Raw genomic sequence first — 20,271 nt, 5'->3', positions numbered from 1 at the left:
GTGTGAGTGTTTGATTGGTTCAGATGCTCCGTCCATCACCACCCCCTTTTGTACCGCTTTGTTCGCCATAAGTTGGCAGGGTATGCTCAGACGTGAGTCCCTTGCTCACTTTGCCACTGGATTCAAGCAAGCCTGGCTGAAGACGGCTGAAATGCCAGAAACCGGTCCTAGGAAGCTTGTTTCCGGTCCAGGGAAGGCATGGCTTGGCAGTTCGGGCTGGAATGTTCCCATGAGGCACAGGGTCAGACTGATTTGCATATGGCCATGTCTGAACTGGGGTGGCAGAGTGGGCTAAAGAACGGTGATGGATCAAACCCAGATCTGTTGACTGGGTGTGAGTGTTTGATTGGTTCTGATGCTCCGTCCATCACCACCCCCTTTTGTACCGCTTTGTTCGCCATAAGTTGGCAGGGTATGCTCAGACGTGAGTCCCTTGCTCACTTTGCCACTGGATTCAAGCAAGCCAGGCTGAAGACGGCTGAAATGCCAGAAACCGGTCCTAGGAAGCTTGTTTCCGGTCCAGGGAAGGCATGGCTTGGCAGTTCGGGCTGGAATGTTCCCATGAGGCACAGGGTCAGACTGATTTGCATATGGCCATGTCTGAACTGGGGTGGCAGAGTGGGCTAAAGAACGGTGATGGATCAAACCCAGATCTGTTGACTGGGTGTGAGTGTTTGATTGGTTCTGATGCTCCGTCCATCACCACCCCCTTTTGTATCAATAATTTATGGAGCAGAACTCTGGGGCTTCGAAAATCTAGCTCCATTAGTCCAAGCATTGACCGGCCTTCCTCAATCGACACCACTCAGACCCTTACTTTTAGATCTAGGTTGTTTTTCTTTTGAGGAGGCTGCGGGTTTTAGACCTCTTGCCTACTGGCGCAGACTATGGACCACCCCGGAGTTAGCCCCTTATGCGCAAGCTGTTAAGTATATTAGAGAAGTTGATAAATCTAACAAAATCACATGGTTACTAAAGATTAAGGCTACTCTATTGGATATGGGCCTCAATCATTTATGGGAGGACCCAGAAGGGAATTCTTTCCCCTCTAAAACAGATCTCAAAGCCTTATATAGGGATATGGTCTGTCATAAGTCTCTTTCCTTGGTGAATGGTGCTTCCCTCACAGGTCTCTTTATGGACTATAAAATCGAATACAGGCTAGAGGCCTATTGGGATACCATTACGAGCCCTGGTGATAGGAAGCTTTATCACCAATTTAGAGTGGGAACTCTCCCCTTAAAATCTTTTACGAAAAGGTGGGGGATTGAGTATGAGACAAAATGTCATATTTGCCCATGTGAGGAAGAGACTTTACCGCATGTTCTGTTTGTGTGCCCTGCATACAAGGGCCCTCGTCGTAAATGGCTCAAGCCGGTTTGTGTCAAAATGGGAACAAGATCTTGTCAAACGGCTTTGCGTATCTTAAAAACTGATACCAGTGAAATCATAGTCATTGCTATGGCCAAATTTTGGAGTTGGACGTGGGCACTTAGAAGGAATAGTTTCCATGGTACTATGTAACTTGATGTTATTGAGTGTTACTGTGATTTTTCAGTTTTTTTAGTCTCTTTTAATCTAATCTGTTTATAAGAATGAAGCGTCAAACCAAATCTTGTGCAACTATGGATAAAAAAAAATTATCATGGATTTTATCTGGTTTAGAGGAAAGGGTGTGTTTATAATTATTTTATAATTTGATATGTGTCTATAATTTTAATGGAACTTTATTATGAGAAGTTTTTTAATATTTTTTTTAAAAACAGACAAAAAGCTATCCTTTTTAATAAATTGTACTGTTAATATGTCTTTTATGATTGTTTATGATCGAATAAAGACAAATTGAATTGAATAGTAAATGATTCTGAGAGACAGTGGTTATGGAGACTTGAGGGGCACTGTGAAAGGGTGCTAGTAAGGGAATCCGTGGCAGAGGTGGTCATTGGGGGCGCAAACAAACATTGTCGCACAGGGTCCCACCAGTGCTAAAGCCGGCCGTGGTTACATTGCACACTAGCTCATAGCTAACACCATTTGTGCAAATCCCAATATATTGTTAAAACAGTAAAGATAACATCTAAAGTACAGTAATATAATGTGGCTGACAGTAAAAGCATCATACTCACGGGTCCACACGTGTAATGGGGAGCTGGGAAGGCTTTCCGAGGGATTATCCAAAGGCTCAAGTCCACTCTGGGTCACTGCATGTAGGGTGTATTTCTCTCCTGGTCGCAAATCCCTGAAAGAGACAGTTGAAAATTAAAATTAGGCATTAGGATGTTCAGAGGCTCGTGGCTTGTATGTCCAGCAGGGGCACATCTTGCCCTGAGCTTCGGGTGGCAGGGGAAGTACTTCAAGATGCTGTGGTGCGGCTACCACGGCACGTAGAAACATCGTCAGAACCAGCATGAGAGAACACATTGCCAATATGTCTGGTTTAATGAGCTAACAAATGCAAAGAGCATTTGTGCATTTCTGTATTTTCATGCTTCAGCACATTACAGCCAGATCTATTGGCTATGTCAATAATTTCCATTCAGACAATAAGCACTGCTGGAGCTTCTAGAGTATTCATCACAGCGAGCTTCGGATGTCTGCAAGATGGTTGGTACCAAGTAAGTCTTGTGCATGTCACACATACAGAAAAGAAAGCATGGAAGCCTAATTGGAAAAGTATATTCTCTTACCAAAAGCAACTAAAGACACATAATAAACAAATACTTTCATGGAACAAGAAGATATGCATGGGGATGTCCCAATAAACACAAAAGAAAGTGCTCCCACAGACATCAAGAAGTAGTCTTACATGAACCCTAGTAAAAGTGTGACACGTTTACTAGGATAAAGAAAATTATATGGAATTCTATCTGAATGTCACAAAATACAGGGGGGTCACAAAGATGTGTAAAGGATAGAGCATTCACAGAGCAAAGTAAGAGGGATAAATTCACAATGTAAAAACATATATGTTTATATTGTTACAGAACAGACATAGCTGCGGACCAACAGAATATTGTATATTACGGGGAGTGATGGAAGCTGAAGCAAGATTCTTTACATCAAGGGAGGGCTTAAATCCCTGATTAACAGACATTTACACACAATTAAGGCATCATCAGGAATAAAGGAATTGGCCCAAAACTGCATAGTTTTACGTCAAGTGCCAAGCTTTTTTCAAAACCAGGCCTCACGTCTTCTTTCTTAGCGGATGTGATAAAATAATTTTTTTAAAAGGTTAACAGTTGAAAATGCACCCAAAGTTCACATTCACGAATCCATGTGAACACTTATATTATTTGGATATTTTCCTATAGGCATTATGCTGTGTTCCCCATGATGTCTAGTGAGCAGACCAAATGCAAATTATTGCGGTATGTAGTTATTATGCAGGTTTCGCACCTTGATTACGTTGTCTCTTATTTAAGTTTCAGTTTTGTCTATGTGCATATGCACTATGGGTTAAAGTATAATGTGACATATAGCATAAATATTTATGCAATTCTGAGCAACGTATGATTTATTAATAGTGATGCATGCCCCTTGTGCCTATCAGGGTGGAACACAGAAAATGGTCCAGATGCGGAGTACCTTTTATACTGGGGTATTCTCTATTATTTAAAATAGGATACAAAGGGTTGATTAATCTTTTTTCATTCTTTGGCACTACAATCCTTTCTTGAAATAGCTATGAACTGCTGTGACAGGAAAGCACCAATATTGCAAATTACAACTTATAAAGCCAGTTTCTGTTTGAGAGCTGATGGTTAAATATCTTTCACAAAATTACAGGTACGTGCCAATGGCAAATTTGCACTCAGTCATATTTTCTTTTTCACTGAATATAAGAGGGTTGATTAAAGATGCCAAAATGTAAATGTGGCCATTATAAAAAATGGGGTGACCCAATAATGGTCTTGGACCTGGGTTCAATGTGGTACAAAAGACAAGACAATGGTCCTAAACCTCACTTATAAACGATATGAATCAAACTTACAATAGTATTTTGAAAAACGATTTCTTGAGCATGCACACTGTTAGCTCACAGTAGTCAATACACTCAATATACTGAAGTGCAACAACTCAAAAATTTTGTCCAAAATAACAAGGGTTTTATTCCATCATAATTAAACCAACAGTAGATTTCTTACTGTAAAGTTTCGGGCCTTATGATCCAGGCTAAGTAGATATGGACACCCATATCTACTTAGCCTGGATCATAAGCCCCCAACTCCAACATGCCAAACGACGATATATCTGTGTATTTCAAAAATAAATGTAAATGGATTTTTATTTGACTAACTGTGGCCAGGCTATATAAGACTGAGATTTGATTATCATTCCAATCTATGAACAATTGTAAATTATTTTCTTACAACACCTTCTGGAATCTTTTCCACCCCCTTCACACTAGAGCACTCTCTCTTTCCGCACGTTCCCCTGGAGCAACCGTATCCCTTTTTTCTGCTTCCTTTTGTCCCTTAATGTTGGTTTTGTTATGATGGAGTAAAACCTTTGTTATTTTGGACAAAAACTTTTGGTTGTTGCACTTCAGTATATTGATTGTATTGACTACTGTGAGGTAACAGTGTGCATGCTCAAGAAATCGTTTTTCAAAATACTATTGTAAGTTTAATTCATATTGTTCAAAGGTGAGGTTTAGGACCATTGTCTTTTGTACCACAAAATGTAAATGTGCACATGCTGCACCAGAAATTAATTATGGAAAACACTGTTGTCGGCCATGCTTATGAAGGAACCGAAGTTGAGTCAAAATTAAATGAAATGTTGTTATGGTGAGCAACAACAGCACAAGACACACTGCTGCAGGATTAAAATGAGAGATATGAGGATAACCAGATAGAGACCAGGGCACAAACCCATGTATGTGGAAAGGTGTGAGCATGCCCATGTGCCTGCAGCCACTATAACTGGGATACTGTAGCTCCAGCTGGTTGGCATCACCTGCACCACCAGCCAGTAAGGTGCTCATGTTCCTCCACCTGGACAGATGCCGATGATCTCTTGCAGGAAGATGGTAAGAATAGCTAGCGGTCTAGGGGAATGCTTAGACCTTTTGTCTGCTGAAGGAAATCCCCCCTCCTGTACCCTTGAAGTTGACCTACTTTCACAGGCTTTAATGCTTCATGCATCCATCCACTCAATTTTGGGTTTGCCTGCTGCAATCTAGACCGGAAATGTGGTACCAGAACGACTGACAGCGGAATCACCAGTGAATGACAGTATTGTGCATGATGCTCTGAAGAAGCAAGACACTGGCATGAGTAATATACATTGACAGCTGTACGCAAAGCGAAAGCAGCAGGAACTGACAGCATATAATAGCAGCAGAACTTGATTGCAGTGACAAGGGCACAAGTTACAGGGTATGGCAGGATTAAGACCTGCAGGCACTGAAGGTAAGACTCAGTAACTGCAGTAAGGCCCAAGGATATGACAAAGGTAGGACTTGTGTGAACTGCAAGACTCAATGTGAGCTTCGAAAGTTTCAGGATATGTCAGAAGTATCTCTAACAGCATCTTCAGTAAACAAATGTGACTACACATGTACTGTCAGAATGCTATTGAGGTGAGAACGGCAGCAGCACTGACACTTTCACCAATATACCCATTTTAATGGATTTAGAACACGCTCCAAAGACTGTGTGTAATCTGCATCCTGTGCTGTACATGTTCTGTCAGGGATAAAAGTTAACACTACAGCTGTCATGTTGTGTCCATTCTAAATGGATGTTGAGCTTGCACTGCTGTTACCTACTGCAAGCAAAATGTTTGTTACTGACAAGGAGTACCTCTCCTGTGATGAAAGAAAACTTGCACTGTAGGGGCCTGTATGTTGTGGAGCTTACATTGCTGCTGCCCAGGACAAATATGTTATGTAAGAGAGGGAGACTTGCAGTTCTGTCGTATAAGTTGCACCTGCCCTATAAAGAATCTTGCACTGCTGCTGTCCTATCTGTACCTGTTCTGTGAAGGAGAGACACATTTCTACTGATGCTCCTCTTCTACCCGTTCTGCAGGGAAGCTTTCACAGCAGCTGTCCTTGTTGTACCTCTTGGGTTTGACAGCATCTGCGCTGCTCCTACTTCTGCTGCCACGTACCCAGTACCTATTCTTTGTGATATTGATACTGCCAATGTCATTATGCGTCTCTGGTATGTTTTAGTGATCCTTTTAATAAAAAATAACTTTAGAGAAGCCCAAAAAATGACTTGTCAATGCTTATTTTTATATGTGATCTTAATAAAAGACCAAACTCACCAAAATATGTGCAAGGTTAAAGCTTGATGTCCCATGTGAAACACAGATCCAAAAGTGACTATACCACCTTTTACAATTCGAAAAGATAGCTACCAAGTGACCATGTAATATGTGCAACAGCTTCTCCCCCTTACCACTGTATTTTTAAGCGGGCACTGACAACTGCCCCGTGGTACTCTGAAAGCCTAAACAAATCAAAAACTAGAGTGCAAAAAGCTGGAGAGAGTATGGAGGAGAGAGTCCAGTAATGCTGCCAGGGAGGCTTACAAGTCAGGCCTTGCTAGTTATAAAAAACTGCTATTTGAAACAAAAAAGACCTACTTTGGGGAACAAATTAGAGGTGCTGGCTCCTCATTCAAAGAGCTGTTCAAAACCATTTCTCTGCTTACTTCTTCTCCCAGCCCTAAGATTGGAAGCAATTCAGAACTATGCGAGTCTCTGGCTGTCTTTTTCCTGCAAAAGGTTGAAAATATTTTTTCCTCCTTCACATTTACACCTGTAGTTACCAATGAGGTAGTGCCAATAGAGCTCTCAGAGCCTAGTGGACCCTCGTTTATACTCGATCACTTTACATCTCTAGATCAGCTTGGAGTCACCAAGCTTCTTTCTGAGATTCGATCAGGCTCCCCGTTGAAACCCTGCCCAGTCTCGGTATTGAAACTGGTTCCAAATATCATTGGGGAAGCCCTTACCCCATTGTTTTGCTCCATTTTTAATACCGGTCATTTCCCGGCCTCCTGGAAAATAGCCTCCATTCTCCCGTTGCTCAAAAAAATATAACTTAGACCCAAAAGATCCAAGCAATTATAGACCCATCTCTCGTCTCCCCTTCCCGGGTAAGATGATTGAAAGGGCCATGAACGGTCAACTTAGCTTGTTCCTTCAGACCAATTCACTTCTAGACACCACGCAGTTTGGATTTCGTGCTGAACATAGCACTGAATTGGAACTAATAAAATCCATGGACGAGATTAGGGAGGCCTTAGATCAGGGCGGCGCTGCCATACTTATCATGCTGGATCTCTCTGCAGCATTTGATACGGTCCATCACGAAGTCTTGATGGACCGTTTATCAGCGGTCGGGGTCAAAGGCAAGGCTTGGGACCTCCTGAAATCGTTCCTAGCTAACAGAATACAAACTGTGGACCTCGGTAGAGACAGATCTAAGCCCTTCTCTCGCCCATGTGGAGTCCCACAGGGTCCTCGCTCAGCCCGACATTATTTAATATATATGTTGCTCCGCTGGCAACCTTGATTAAATCTTTTGGATTCCAGTTGACCTCTTACGCCGATGACACGCAAATTGTGTTGTCAATCCAAAAAGGGTCAGAGGCTGAGACTGCCTCAAAGTGTCATAACTGCATGCAGGCAATTGCTGCCTGGATGGCTTCAAATTGCCTCAAACTTAATGCAGAAAAAACCGAGGTTATATTATTCGGGAACACTGCCAACCTCTGGACACCGGATTGGTGGCCGACTACAATGGGCGGGCTCCTGTTCCGGTGGTAAAGGCAAAAAATCTCGGAGTGCTCATAGATTTCGAAATTGTCTTTTGATGATCAGGTTAGCAGGGTTGTTTCTTCCTGCTTTTTTATGCTTAAAACTTTACGTAAAGTCAAATTCCTCCTCCCAGAACACTGCCTGAAAACTGCCGTCACTGCACTCATTCTGTCACGGTTGGATTATTGCAATAGTCTCTACATTAACATCCAGAAAAAACACCTGTCCAGATTCCAGACCGTGCAGAATGCGGCAGCCAGAATGCTCACTGGTACACCCAGGTTTATTTCAGTAAGGGCGGGACTCAGATCTCTTCACTGGCTTCCTGTGGCATTACAGATTCAGTTTTAGGCCATGTGTATAGTCTTCAAAGCTCTTCATGGCATGGGCCCTGACTTCCTGAGACATTCAATTCAGTGGTATGTTCCGGGGAGAGCCTTGCGCTCCGTGCAATCCAGACTCGCTATTCTCCCCTGCTACAATAAAACCAGCTGGGGTGGTAGGAGTTTTCGCCATTGCGCCATTAAGGCATGGAACAGCCTTCCTCTCCATCTCAGGAACTCAACAGAGCTTTTTCCCTTTAGGAAGGGTTTAAAAACTTGGCTATTTACCTAAATGACCTTCCCAGCCAATTGTCATAGTTTCCTCCTTTGGTAGGTAGTGCATAGCGCCAGGACACCTCAGGGTAGCAGAGCGCTGTAAAAATGTCAATAACATAACTGCACTGTATTTAGTTTGTAAATTAAAAAAAAATACGTATGTGCTATTACCCAAACTGTTTAATTGCACCTGCAACATTCACAACTAGCAATGCCATCGGCCACTGATAAGATGCAGGTCAGACTTTTGGTGAAGATGAGACCAAAAGTAATTGGTGAAATGTGCTCAAGTTTCACACATTTCCCCCCCTCTTTCCCATCTCAGTCACATTCTACGCTCATTTCTTCTTACTCTCTTTTGTCTCTCTTTATTCTCTTATATGCTCTCTCTCTTCTCTGTCACTAGTCTCTATTTTAGAAAAGTTGGTTGCAGAGCTTGAGGCTATACAAAGCACACAGGCGTCCCTAGAATTCTATCTTGGTAGTAATCATTGTGGGCGCATACTAGCTCATCGCCTCTGGAGCAAAGTCAACTCTGGCACTGGGAAGACGATACGTACTGACCGATCTACTAAGGTCTATACCGATGCGGAGATCACCGCAGTCTTTCAGGCCTTCTATGGTTCCCTGATCTCCTCCGCTGACAGCCCTATGGGAGATTCCTCCCAGTATCTCCATGGCATAGCCTTGACTCCGCTACCGACCGTTGACACGGCCTTGCTCAATTAACCCATACGATTAAATGAAGTAATTTCAGCTATTGCTTGCCTAAAGAGCTCTAAATCACCGGGCCCTGGATTCTGCCCAATTTTATAAAACCTTCTGCCTGGAGCTTGCACCCTTCCTGGTGTGGCTGTACAAAGTATTTGTTGTTTCTCACTCCCTGACTGACTCTGTGTTGGAGGCATCGATCTCTGTTATTCCCAAACCGAGCAAGGATCCCGCATACTGTGAATCATCTAGAACCATCTTTCTTCCCAACACAGATGCCAAAATCTTAACCGGTATCCTAGCACAACGCTTGAATCCACTCATGCTCGGTTTGGTAGATCCAGACCAAGCTGGATTCATTTCAACAAGGCAATGCAGTGACAGCACCAAATGCCTCATGCACCTTATAGACAATATCCACCAGTCACAGTCAGAAGCTCTCTTCCTTTCCATCAACGCTAAAAAAGCATTTGACCGCGTCTACTGACTCTACGTCTTTGCAACTCTGGAAATTTGGCTTTGCCGACAAATTTACCAGATGGGTTCGCTGCATATACAGTGCCCCTCACGCTTCTATCTGGGTCAATGGTGCGCCATCCTCCACATTCCCTATTTCATGCGGACCTCGTCAGGGATGTCCCCTCTCCCCTCTTCTTTTCACTCTCGATATGGACCTATGGCACAATGACTGATGGATAATCAGCACATTTTGAGAATTCCTTTTGGCAGAGACCGACATCTTCATTCTATCATTAACCAGTCGATTGACCTCATTGCCCGCATTACTTGGAGAACTTCGATTGTTTGGAGAAATCTCTGGCTTCAAGGTCAATCTATGAAAATCCTAGATTATAAATCTTACTTGCCGTACACATGAATTTCCATCACAGATAAATCATCGCCCTTTGGCATAAGGCATTATTAAATTATTGCCACGCAGTTGATATATCCGAGCCCTTGGATTGGGCTGCTGGCCATAATGCTTCCAATTCCACGCCTCCCCACCTATCTATGGCCTAAAAGTACTAAATTGGAATATAGTGAGAGCGGCGGCTAAATTAAATCTGAAAAACTGGATAAACTATATTCACTTTTAGGCAGGGCTTGTGCTAGCCTAACAACCTGGTTTAATGTAAACCTTGATTGTTCTACATCGCAGATTATTGTTAATAGTAAGCTTATTCAGGTATTCCACCTCAAGTAGCAAAATAATTATAGTTTTGTTTTAATTAATTATATAATGATTCAGTAAGGGATAATCCCAATTTTCGCACTCTCTTTGATTTTATGAATGAGTTGATTAATAGATAAAGTGCAGGTAAGAGCCTTAGCCGATTACTGGCAGGGGATTTTAATACTAAGTTAGGATACATAGAACGCACAAGAAGACTGTTATTGTTAATTTTGACTTGTAGAGCGCTTAATACCTCCAGGTCTCTAAGCGCTGCAGAAGATTAGCGAAAGGTCCAGGGGAGAGTTATATCACAGGGGGGAGTATTATGCCCAGGCTTCTGTGAATAATAGAGTCTTAAGTTTCTTCCTGAAAGGAAGGAGGCGGCTTTCGGAGCGGAGCTGACCAGGCAGCCTGTTCCAAAGTTGCAGCATAAGGGCCGAGAAAGCTCAGCCGCCTTTAATGGTGTAGTTGAAACGTGGGCATTTTAGAAGGCCCTCCGTGGAGGACCTTAGTGAGTGGCAGGGGGCGTATTTCTCCAGGCGCTCCTTGATATAATTGGGTGCCTGTCCAAATAGGGCCTTGTGTGTGATGCAGAGGCCTTTGAATTTAGCCCTCTGCTTGACGGGCAGCCATTGTAGTTGTTGCAGATGATGAAGGAAGGAGCGATGAAACTTTTCAGACACTCACTCCCAGTCACAGATCTGGATTGAACCCATCATCGTTCTGTAGCTCACTTCGCCACCACAGCTCAGACCCAGCCATATGCAAATCAGTCTTGACCCTGTACCTCATGAGAACAGCCCAGCCTGAACTGCCAAGCCAGGTCCTCCCTGGACAGGAAACAAGCATCCTGGAACCGGTTTCAGGGCACCAGCCTTCATCAGCCAGGCTAGCTTGAATCCAGTGGTGTAATGAGCACGGGAAGTGATAAGGGAATGCCCAGACATGGGTCCGTGCTTACTACACCACTGGATTCAAGCTAGCCTGGCTGATGAAGGGTGATGCCCTGAAACCGGTCCCAAGATGCTTGTTTCCAGTCCAGGGAGGACCTGGCTTGGCAGTTCGGGCTGAACTGTTCCCACAAGGAACAGGGTCAAGACTGATTTGCATATGGCTGGGTCCAAACTGGGGTGGTGTGGTGAGCAAAAGAATGATGGATTTAACCCAGATCCTTGTGACTGGGGGTAAATGTTTGCATTGTCCAGCATTCTGTCCATCAATTGTTTCTTTTGCATATGTTGCCCTAAGTAGGAAGGGTATGCCCAGACATGGGTCCCGTGCTCATTACACCACTGGATTCAAGGTAGCCTGGCTGATGAAGGGTGATGCCCTGAAACCAGTCCCAGGATGCATGTTTCTGGTCCAGGGAGGACCTGGCTTGGCAGTTTGGGTTGGACTGTTCCCACAAGGACTGATTTGCATATGGCTAAGTCCAAACTGGGGTGGTGTGGTGAGCAAAAGAACGATCAATTTAACCCAGATCCTTGTGACTGGGGGTGAATGTTTGCATTGTCCAGCATTCGGTCCATCAGTTGTTTCTTTTGTATACAGATTTAATCGACAGCACACTTATGAGCAAAGACAACCCAATAATTGCATGGGAAAATATAGCAGAACTTGGATTACTGATTAAGGTTCAAATTAAACTTGACTCCAAAACAGAATTAGCCCATTCGTTGTAATCAGGGCCCTGTATTATTTCCCGTGCTAAGATAGTATTTTCCTTTAAAGCACTAAGCTACGTTGCAATCAATGGGTATAATATAGTGTTAAACACCAAAGCTGCTCTTCACATTAGTCTCGCCAACATCCTTAACTTGTTCTTTCTCTCATGCTGTCCAATTCTCCGCTCCCACTTCTTTGTGTCCCATTCACACATCCCCACACCACGATTTCCTCGTTCCTGTCCATACTTGTGAATCTCTTTCTCGTGGGGTGCTGGCCCCGCTCCTCACCAGAATGTGTATTTGTTGGCGCTGGGTTGTATATGCCTCTGGCGGTCCTCTTCGTTCCCTGGATGGTGGAGGCTCACCCGGATCCTACTGACAGTCGAGTGCGTCCCCTTGTGCAGGCCCCATGTTACCGTAATGGAGTGAGCTGTGATGTTGCGTACTTGGAAGGCATCGACAGGAAGCGGCCCTGACAGGATGAGAAAGGATACAAGGGTCAAAAGTTAGTAGGACGACGTCCAACCAATCTTTAAGGTATGGCACAGATTTAAGGGCTGCAAATATGCCTTCACAATGACACCTACAGACAAGCTAGGCGTGTTGCTAAATTAATACAGTCATGAGTGAAAGAAGTGCTTCTGGGGTGGCTGTGACAGCACTGTATGTAAAGTAAACCTCTCCAACAATTAGAGGAGACGACTCGTGCATCTACTTGACATTCTTGTCGAGTGCACTAACAGGGTCTCTTAGCATGTCTATGGCACAAGCTAGTTAGGGTGGGCAATGCAGCTCAGTACGGCGAAAGAGCAAAGGGGCGAGTACTCTTAATGGCGCCGTCTGTGTGGGATTACGAAAGATTATGATGGAGTCCTAGCAACCTGATGATTAGGTGGTGCCCACCAGAGGCGCAACTAGAGCCAAATTTCGGGGGGGCTGAGCAAAAATTTCAGGGGGGGGGGGGGCTGAGCAAAAATTTCGGGGGGGGGGGCTGAACTTTAAGCAATAGGCAGAGTGGAGCTGCAGGGGCTCTTAGAAGGGCTGAAACAACAGCGAGGCCTCATTAACATGCAAATGGTCTTTTAAAGACCTGTGAAGTGCTCGGGTGCGGCTTCTTTTTTGCCCGGGAAGGTGTCTCATCCTTGGCTGCCACACACGACGGGTGGGGGGGGGGGGGGGGGGGGGCTGAAGCCCCGTGAGTCCAATGGGTGTTGCGTGCCTGGTGCCCACTACCCATACGTCTGAGAATGGGCTTAGTCGAGCAGCAAGCACTATTGGCTGGAATGTTCACTTAATTGGGGGTGAAACTGTCTTCAATCGCAAAGCCCGTCTGGCTGGGAGCGCAGTTTAAGTGATGATGGACAAGGAAGATGTTAAAGATGTGATGAAATGGCTTTGTGACTCTGGGGCTTCTACCTTTGCATTTCGATACTCAAATATAAGAATACTGCGTCCTGTTTTGAGAAAGCGCTTCTTGATTACGGTAGCAATTACTTTTATTTACTTGGATTAGCATTCCATCCTTTTAAAAATTGTATATTATTCCGATAAATCAGATGGGCCCATGTAGCAGCTCGCAAGTTTTTAAGGCTCCTTTGCGTGCACATGCTTGGCTAGATGTCATACACTTGCTCGGGTACAGGGGAACAGTGCACCACAAATTGGACAGAGAAGCCAGTGGTAAAACATTTGCACACCCACCGACTGTTGCAAAACACAATATCTGCGCTGATCGACCACTATGCTTTTTGAACTAAACTGTCTCGCCAAATGTCGTTTTTGCAGTGACTGTTCGATGCAAACATTATTTGCCATACTTACTTGTGCGAGTGACAAGCGTAATGGGTCGGCTGATGTCATTTTTATTGTTCACGTTGCGCTTCACGGAGAAGATAGAGATGTTGTAGGCCCTGCCCGGTGCCAACGCCCGCAGATGGTGCGAAGTGCGGCTCTCTTCGACGAAGTCGGTCCTTCGGAAAGCGCCATCGAAGGAGATGTATGTTACTGCGTAGCCGTCGAACACCTCCTGCCCAGCGCTGTCCTCGGGAGGCTGCCAAGAGATGGAGACACCATGCTCCTCTACATTTTCCACTGCCATTGAAGCCGGGGGCAGGAGATCTGTAAGAGAAGGAGAAAAGTGGCTGAGAGAGTCACGAGTGGGAATTGCGCCCTGCCCAGGAGAACTAGTACAGGAAGAATGAAGGGTCAAGGGCGGATGGACGGACAGTCAGCAGCTTCTGTAACCAGAAACGCAGCAGAGAGGGGCGGCTGCTGGATCGACAAGACTGGGTAGAGAGCGAGGCATCTGGTAATGTCCTATTACTTACCGGTAATCTTCATTACTCCTGGTCCCGTAGTCCTCGTCCCATTCCTTACAAAGTGGAGATTACTATCTCCGCGACAGAAAAAAAGAACAGGAGCATGCTGGGATACCTAACCCACTCCCTCCCGCTGGGAGTACATAAGCGGTACCAGCCCAGCATGCAGCCTGAAAATACCAAGCCAACAACCGGAAGGCCGGCCGCCAGGGAGGGAGGGAGGGAAGTAAGGAATGGGACGAGGACTACGGGACCAGGAGTAATGAAGATTACCGGTAAGTAATAGGACATTACCCCCAGGTCCCTCCGTCCTCGTCCCATTCCTTACAAAGTGGAGAATACCAAAGCAGAGAACCCGGCCTACCGGAACCCCACCAAAGCCAGGGTCACCAGACCGAGAAAAACGGACACCAACAGAAGCAATAGGGAGCCCACAAGAAAAGCAGGCAGGAGAACACAACCAGCCATGCCTCCAACCAAGCCGAAAAGAACCCAGACCCCAAAAGAAGCAGGGGACTAGCAAGAAAGGACCGCAAACGAACACAAGACCCCCCAGGAAAGCCCGAAGGAGGCCCCGCACTCAGAAGCAAGACCCAAGGAAACCCCCAGAGGGGCAGAAAGAGAAACCACCACCCCTAACCACCAGGGAAAGGGAACCCCGGAGAAGCGGAAGCGCCCCAAAGGAGCAATCCAACCAGGAAGGACAAACAACCCGGGAGAAAAACCACCAAGGGAGAAGCCCACAGCCCCAGGCAGCACCAAGCAGCTGCAGCACTTGGGACAAAACAGCACAACCAGGCCCAACGCAGAGCACCCGAGAGCATGACGCACAGGGAGACACGCCAAAGACCCAGGAAGGAACATAGTAGGGCAAGCCAGAGAGCGAACCCCCCAGAACAGAGAAGAAGGCGACCCACAGCCGGACCAATCCACAAACACCACACCAAGAGGCGAGGGGAATGAAGAGGAGAACGAAGAGGCACGTCAAACTCGGAAACACCGAGCGCGACCATTCACAGGACCAACCCCAACACATCAGGGGAAGACACCGGCAGAGCCTCAAAGACCGAAGAGGAAAGGACAGAAGGCCCAGGCCAAAAGGCAGGAAGACAAGCCGTCAACCCCAGCAGAGACACCGGAAGGCCGCAGCCAAGGCCGCCACGTCGGGAGAAAAAAAACCCGGTCACAGGAACCAGTCAAAAGGTCAGGACCGAGGCAACCAAAGGCAGGAGACACAGGGACACGAACCCAGGAACCCACCTAAGCAAGGCCAGGGAGAGCAACAAGCGCCACCCAAAGCAGACTCCACACACGGTCAGCGAACAGCCAGGAGAGAACAACCAAGGGCCGAACACAGAATCGGGGAAAGAAACCCCAGAACCGGAAAGGAGAAACCCCCACCAACCAAGAGCCGACCCATAGGTCAGGAGGACACCAAGGAACCTCCTAAGGCGTACCCCAAAAAGGGCGAAACAGGAACGACCAACAAGGAGGCCAACAGCCCAACAACGCAGGCAGCCCAGAAGACCCAAGAAGCCAACCGGACAACGGACAAGCCAGCCAGCCCGGAGGCCCCAAATTGGAGCAGCAGAACCCGAAAGGAGAGGCAAAGGGTCAACCGACCCAAACCCAAAAACCCCAAACAAGAAGGGACCAGGGACCGGCACCAAAGCAAGCCAAGCCACCAAGAGAGGAGAAGCAGCCGGGGAACAGAGAGGGAGACCGGCAAGCCACAACCGGCAACCAACACAGAGGTCACAGCACACCAGCCAGGCGCTAAGGAGCAGCTCAGGAAAGAACACAGAACCAACCCGGCACCCAGACCAACAGGGCCAGAACCACCGGCCAGCAAGAGGCCAAAAAAGAGGCCCAAAGCACCAGAGAACGAGCGGCCAGGGAAGAACCCAGGCAGGGACCCAGGCAGGGAACCCGCAAAGGAAGGCCCAAAAACAAGGACCGGAGGGAGGAAACACATCAGCACCCCGGAACACCCCCGGCACCCCCAAACCAAAGGAGAGGAGCCCGGAGAAACCAAAGGCGCACAACCCCCGGGGGGAGCGGGCACACACCCAAAAAGGGAAGAACAAAGCACGCAGAGCCAGCAAGAGCAACGGCCAGAGACACCACAGGCCGAAAGCAGGCCGTACGGGAGCGAGAAACCCCCAAGCCCAAGGAAAAGGCCCACAAGGGGAAAAACCAGAGCCCCAGGACCCAGGCAAAGCCAACCACCAGCACAAGGCCGAAAAGAGGAGTGGGGACGTAGCAACGTGGCCCACACACTACGGGAGGCTAGACCACAACCGGCAGTCCCACCAACATAACCACTGGCCAAGCCCAAGATAATGCACGGCGAGGAGGACATCGGGAGCGACACCCAAAGCATGAAAGAAGGGCACAGGGCAACCCGAACCCATAAACAGGGAGAGGCCCAGAAGCAGTGCACCCAAGAAACAAGGAACCACCCAGGCAGAAGCCAAGGAAGACCCACAACCCCCAGCCACCACAGGAGGCAAAGGAGCGGCAGCGAGAGGCAAACGACCGCAAGCCACAAAGAAGAGACACGAGGGGAAAGGAAACCACAACAGGAAACCAAACCCCATCAGTCAACCCAGCGCACCACAACACAGCACCAGGCAAGAGGGAAGAGGCAAGCAGCAACACCAGCCAGAAAGCCCACCAGGAAAGCCCCGGAGTCAACAGCCAACCAAGGCCAAGACCCACCGGAACAGAGGGAAGGCACAACAGCCCCTTCCCCCCCCCCCGAGAACCCAAGAAACAGGGAGTCCGGAAGCAACAAGGACCCAGATGCAGGACGCAAGAAGCAACCCAGCCAAACACAAGCAGAGGCCAAGCGCAAGGTGGAGGATCCTCAGACGGGGGAACACCGGGGGCCACAGGCCCACCCCCCCCGACCACAACCAGCACGAAGTACACCCACAGGGAACCTGCCGGGGAAGGAGCCCACCAACCCAGGCAGGAAGATACGCCGGAGGGCAGGAGATAGCGGACGCAAGGGCACCGGCGTGCCCAGCCGCAACACCAAGACAGGAGCAGGCGCCAGCAGGGAGGGAAGGCCACAGGCCAGGAAACCCCACACGTTGAAGCTCAGACCACCGGACAGGCACAGGGGGGCAGAAAAAAACAAGGCACCCCGAGCACGGGCCACACCAACACCCCTGGAAGGACGCAAGAAGCGCCCAGCAGCCTGAGCCGCAGGCAGGCACCCAGACAGGCACGCACCAGGGCTGGCTATAAAAGAACAGCAGGAACCAACAGGGCGGACAGGCAGCAGGCTGAAGAATCCGTGCGAACAGACAACCAAGCATCAACCAGGGGGAAACAGAAGCACGCAGGGCAGGAAGGCAGGAAGCCCACAGGACAGAGGAACGAACCAGGACGAACCTCACCAGAAAAAGAAATAGCCCAGGGGAGCAGAAGCGAGCACAGGGGAACGGGGGACAGCCACAGCACCCGCCCGCCCCGGCACACCCCCAGCAGTGGAAAACAGGGAGCCAAGGCCGCAGGCCAGCACAGCAGAAGAGCGCAGCACATGGAAGAAAGAAAAACGGCACCCACCAGGGGGACAGGCCAACCCCATAAAACAGAGACCGTCCCCCAACCCCTCCGCCCAGACGCCATTCAGCAACAAGCGTCGAGCAAGCGGAAACAAGGAGCTTTAAAGATGAGTGCGAAACTTTGCCACCTTATGCCACTCTGACAGAGTGTGCGGGACTCGAACCCTTGTCCTGTGAGACCCTTTACAACCGTAGGCACAAGACTCACCATTGAGCTATAGCTCCTGATGACAGGGAACCCAGAACCGGAGGAGGAAGCACCCCCCCCCCCCCCGCAGTATCGGGAAGCAAGGCAGGGACACAGCGCAGAAAGCCACGCAACGCCCCCAACCCAGCAAGCAGGAACAGGGAGCGCCAGAAGCCAGCATGGACAAACCCCAACAGGAATCAACCAGCAAACGGTGAGACCAGAGGACGCCAGGCCCCAGAGTAAAAAATCGCCAGCCAGCAAGCACGGCGAGAATACCCCCGCAGCAGCCAAGCAAGACCCCCAGCCAAGACCGCCGAAGCAGCCCACCGTGCACAGCCAGACCCAGCAGGCAAAGCACAGAGACAGAGGAACAAGCATGGAAGAAATCGGAACCGCTATGCGGTACTCACCACAGGGGCAGGAAGAGCACACCAAAAGCGCCCTGCCCCCAAGACCCAGCCCAGGCGCCCTCCAAGACACCAGCGCCAGGCGAGGAAGAGAGCTGCAGCCACCGATCAGACAATGACCCCCATCAAGCATCGTCCCTGCACCAACCTCAGGAACAGCAGGGGCACTGGTAGGAAAGGAGGCGAGCAGCACACCAAGGGAGACCAGGAGCACCGCCCGGCGCAGCCCCTGGGCTCCCATCTCATCCACAGCAGCGCGTCTTCCAGCCAGGCCAAGCCGTAGGAGGACGCGCGCGGAAACCCGGAAGGAATCCGGACATCCGGCGCCCCAGCCGCAAAGGACCGGGCGCCAATCAACGCGACTCCCAGCAAGCCCAGCAGGCCAGGAGACGCGGAAGAGGATGTCGAGGACAGCCCAGCAGCCCCACGAGACATCCAACGAAGAAATCACAGGTAAGATCAGCACGTCCTAATCTGTCGGAAGACAGAAAAAAAGAACAGGCTGCATGCTGGGCTGGTACCGCTTATGTACTCCCAGCGGGAGGGAGTGGGTTAGGTATCCCAGCATGCTCCTGTTCTTTTTTTCTGTCGCGGAGATAGTAATCTCCACTTTGTAAGGAATGGGACGAGGACGGAGGGACCTGGGGGTAATGGACGGTGAGACAAGGTGAAGTGAGAGACCGTGGCAAATCAGGGAAGCCAAGTGTGAAGACTGTGTTGCAAATAAAGAAGCTGTCAAGGCAAGAAATAGGCCAGGGGGTCCAAACGGCAATAGCCAACAGGAGATAGTTTAGATACTCTTCTCTAGTGGTACACTGATCCGCCTTTAGCGCTGGTGGGGCTCAGTGCGACAATCTTTGCTTGCGCCCTCCCCCCCCCAAAAAAACCTACTTCTCCACTAATTGCCTAACTACAACGCTCCGCCAGTGCCCCTCATGTTTCCACAGACCCTCTCTCGCATGCATTTCATTTGTTTTTATAGCGCTACTCATACCAGTGTAAGGTGTCAGGGCACTTTACATCACACACATTACCTCCTCGTCCAGTCTTCCCGTCCCATTCCTTATCAGTGAGCAGCTAGTCTGCTCCCCAGAACCCTATACCTAGCAGAACTTTTTAGCACTTCTTAGCACTTCCCCAATATGGCGCCACCAATCAGGTGAGCATATAGGGGGAAGTGCGTCACACAAATTCCTGTTCGTTTTTTTCTGCCTTCGTAGTCTCTTTGCCTAGCAGGACGTGGGTCCGGTAAGTGTATCGTTCCTTTCTTTTTAGGTCTCGGCTGCGAAGGCTGCGCTTGCGCAGTCTAGCTCCGAGATTTAATGACTTGGAGAAGAGGGGCTTGAACCCGCCCCTCTTCTCCCCTGTTCTCTATTGGCTGGCCTCTTGAATGCTGGCCAGCCATTGGAGAAGAGGTCAGTCATTCCGATTAGGCCCGGTCCTTTTCGGATCGGGGGGCGTGTTTTTTGCAAGAAGTCTCATTCTCTCCTCCAGCCAATGGCTGGAGGAGAGAAAAGACAAACACGCCCCCGAATCCGAAAATGACGCTGCCTTTCTCCGAGGCATTTCTGCTCTGCCTCGGAGAAAGGCAGTGGTGTGTTTGTTTTCCAGAAGATGTGTGTTTAATGTTTTTCCAAATCTGATCTACATTGCTGATTAACGTGCAAGTAAGGTATTTGAGCTGTGTTTATTAGATAAAGGAAGCGTTTTATATCATTAAATAAAGTAGCTTTGGTGGTTTTTAATGTTTTCAAAATGCTTTTTAACGTTGATAAAGTTCGTCGATTTCTGTCCATGTGCAAGTAAGGTATTTGAACTGTGTTCATTAGATAAAGGAAGCGTTTTATATCA

The 20,271-nt window shown here is 48.2% G+C and overlaps 1 protein-coding gene across 5 annotated transcripts in view; it reads right to left on the bottom strand.

Annotated features, from left to right (window-relative positions):
* SNED1 (sushi, nidogen and EGF like domains 1) overlaps positions 1-20,271 on the bottom strand; it is a 3,096,442-nt gene that overhangs the window by 690,603 nt on the left and 2,385,568 nt on the right. For all 5 annotated transcript variants that reach the window (XM_085634426.1, XM_085634427.1, XM_085634428.1 and 2 more), the window contains 3 exons: positions 13,752-14,048; positions 12,219-12,402; positions 2,127-2,239 (listed from right to left, as the gene is read on the bottom strand). In XM_085634426.1, the coding sequence (XP_085490552.1) occupies positions 2,127-2,239; positions 12,219-12,402; positions 13,752-14,048 (594 nt within the window). The remainder of the gene's footprint in view (positions 1-2,126; positions 2,240-12,218; positions 12,403-13,751; positions 14,049-20,271) is intronic.

Source organism: Triturus cristatus, chromosome 11 (assembly GCF_964204655.1).
Source record: "Triturus cristatus chromosome 11, aTriCri1.1, whole genome shotgun sequence".
Taxonomy (NCBI): Eukaryota; Metazoa; Chordata; class Amphibia; order Caudata; family Salamandridae; genus Triturus; species Triturus cristatus.
This window is presented reverse-complemented; position numbering and strand designations above follow the sequence as displayed.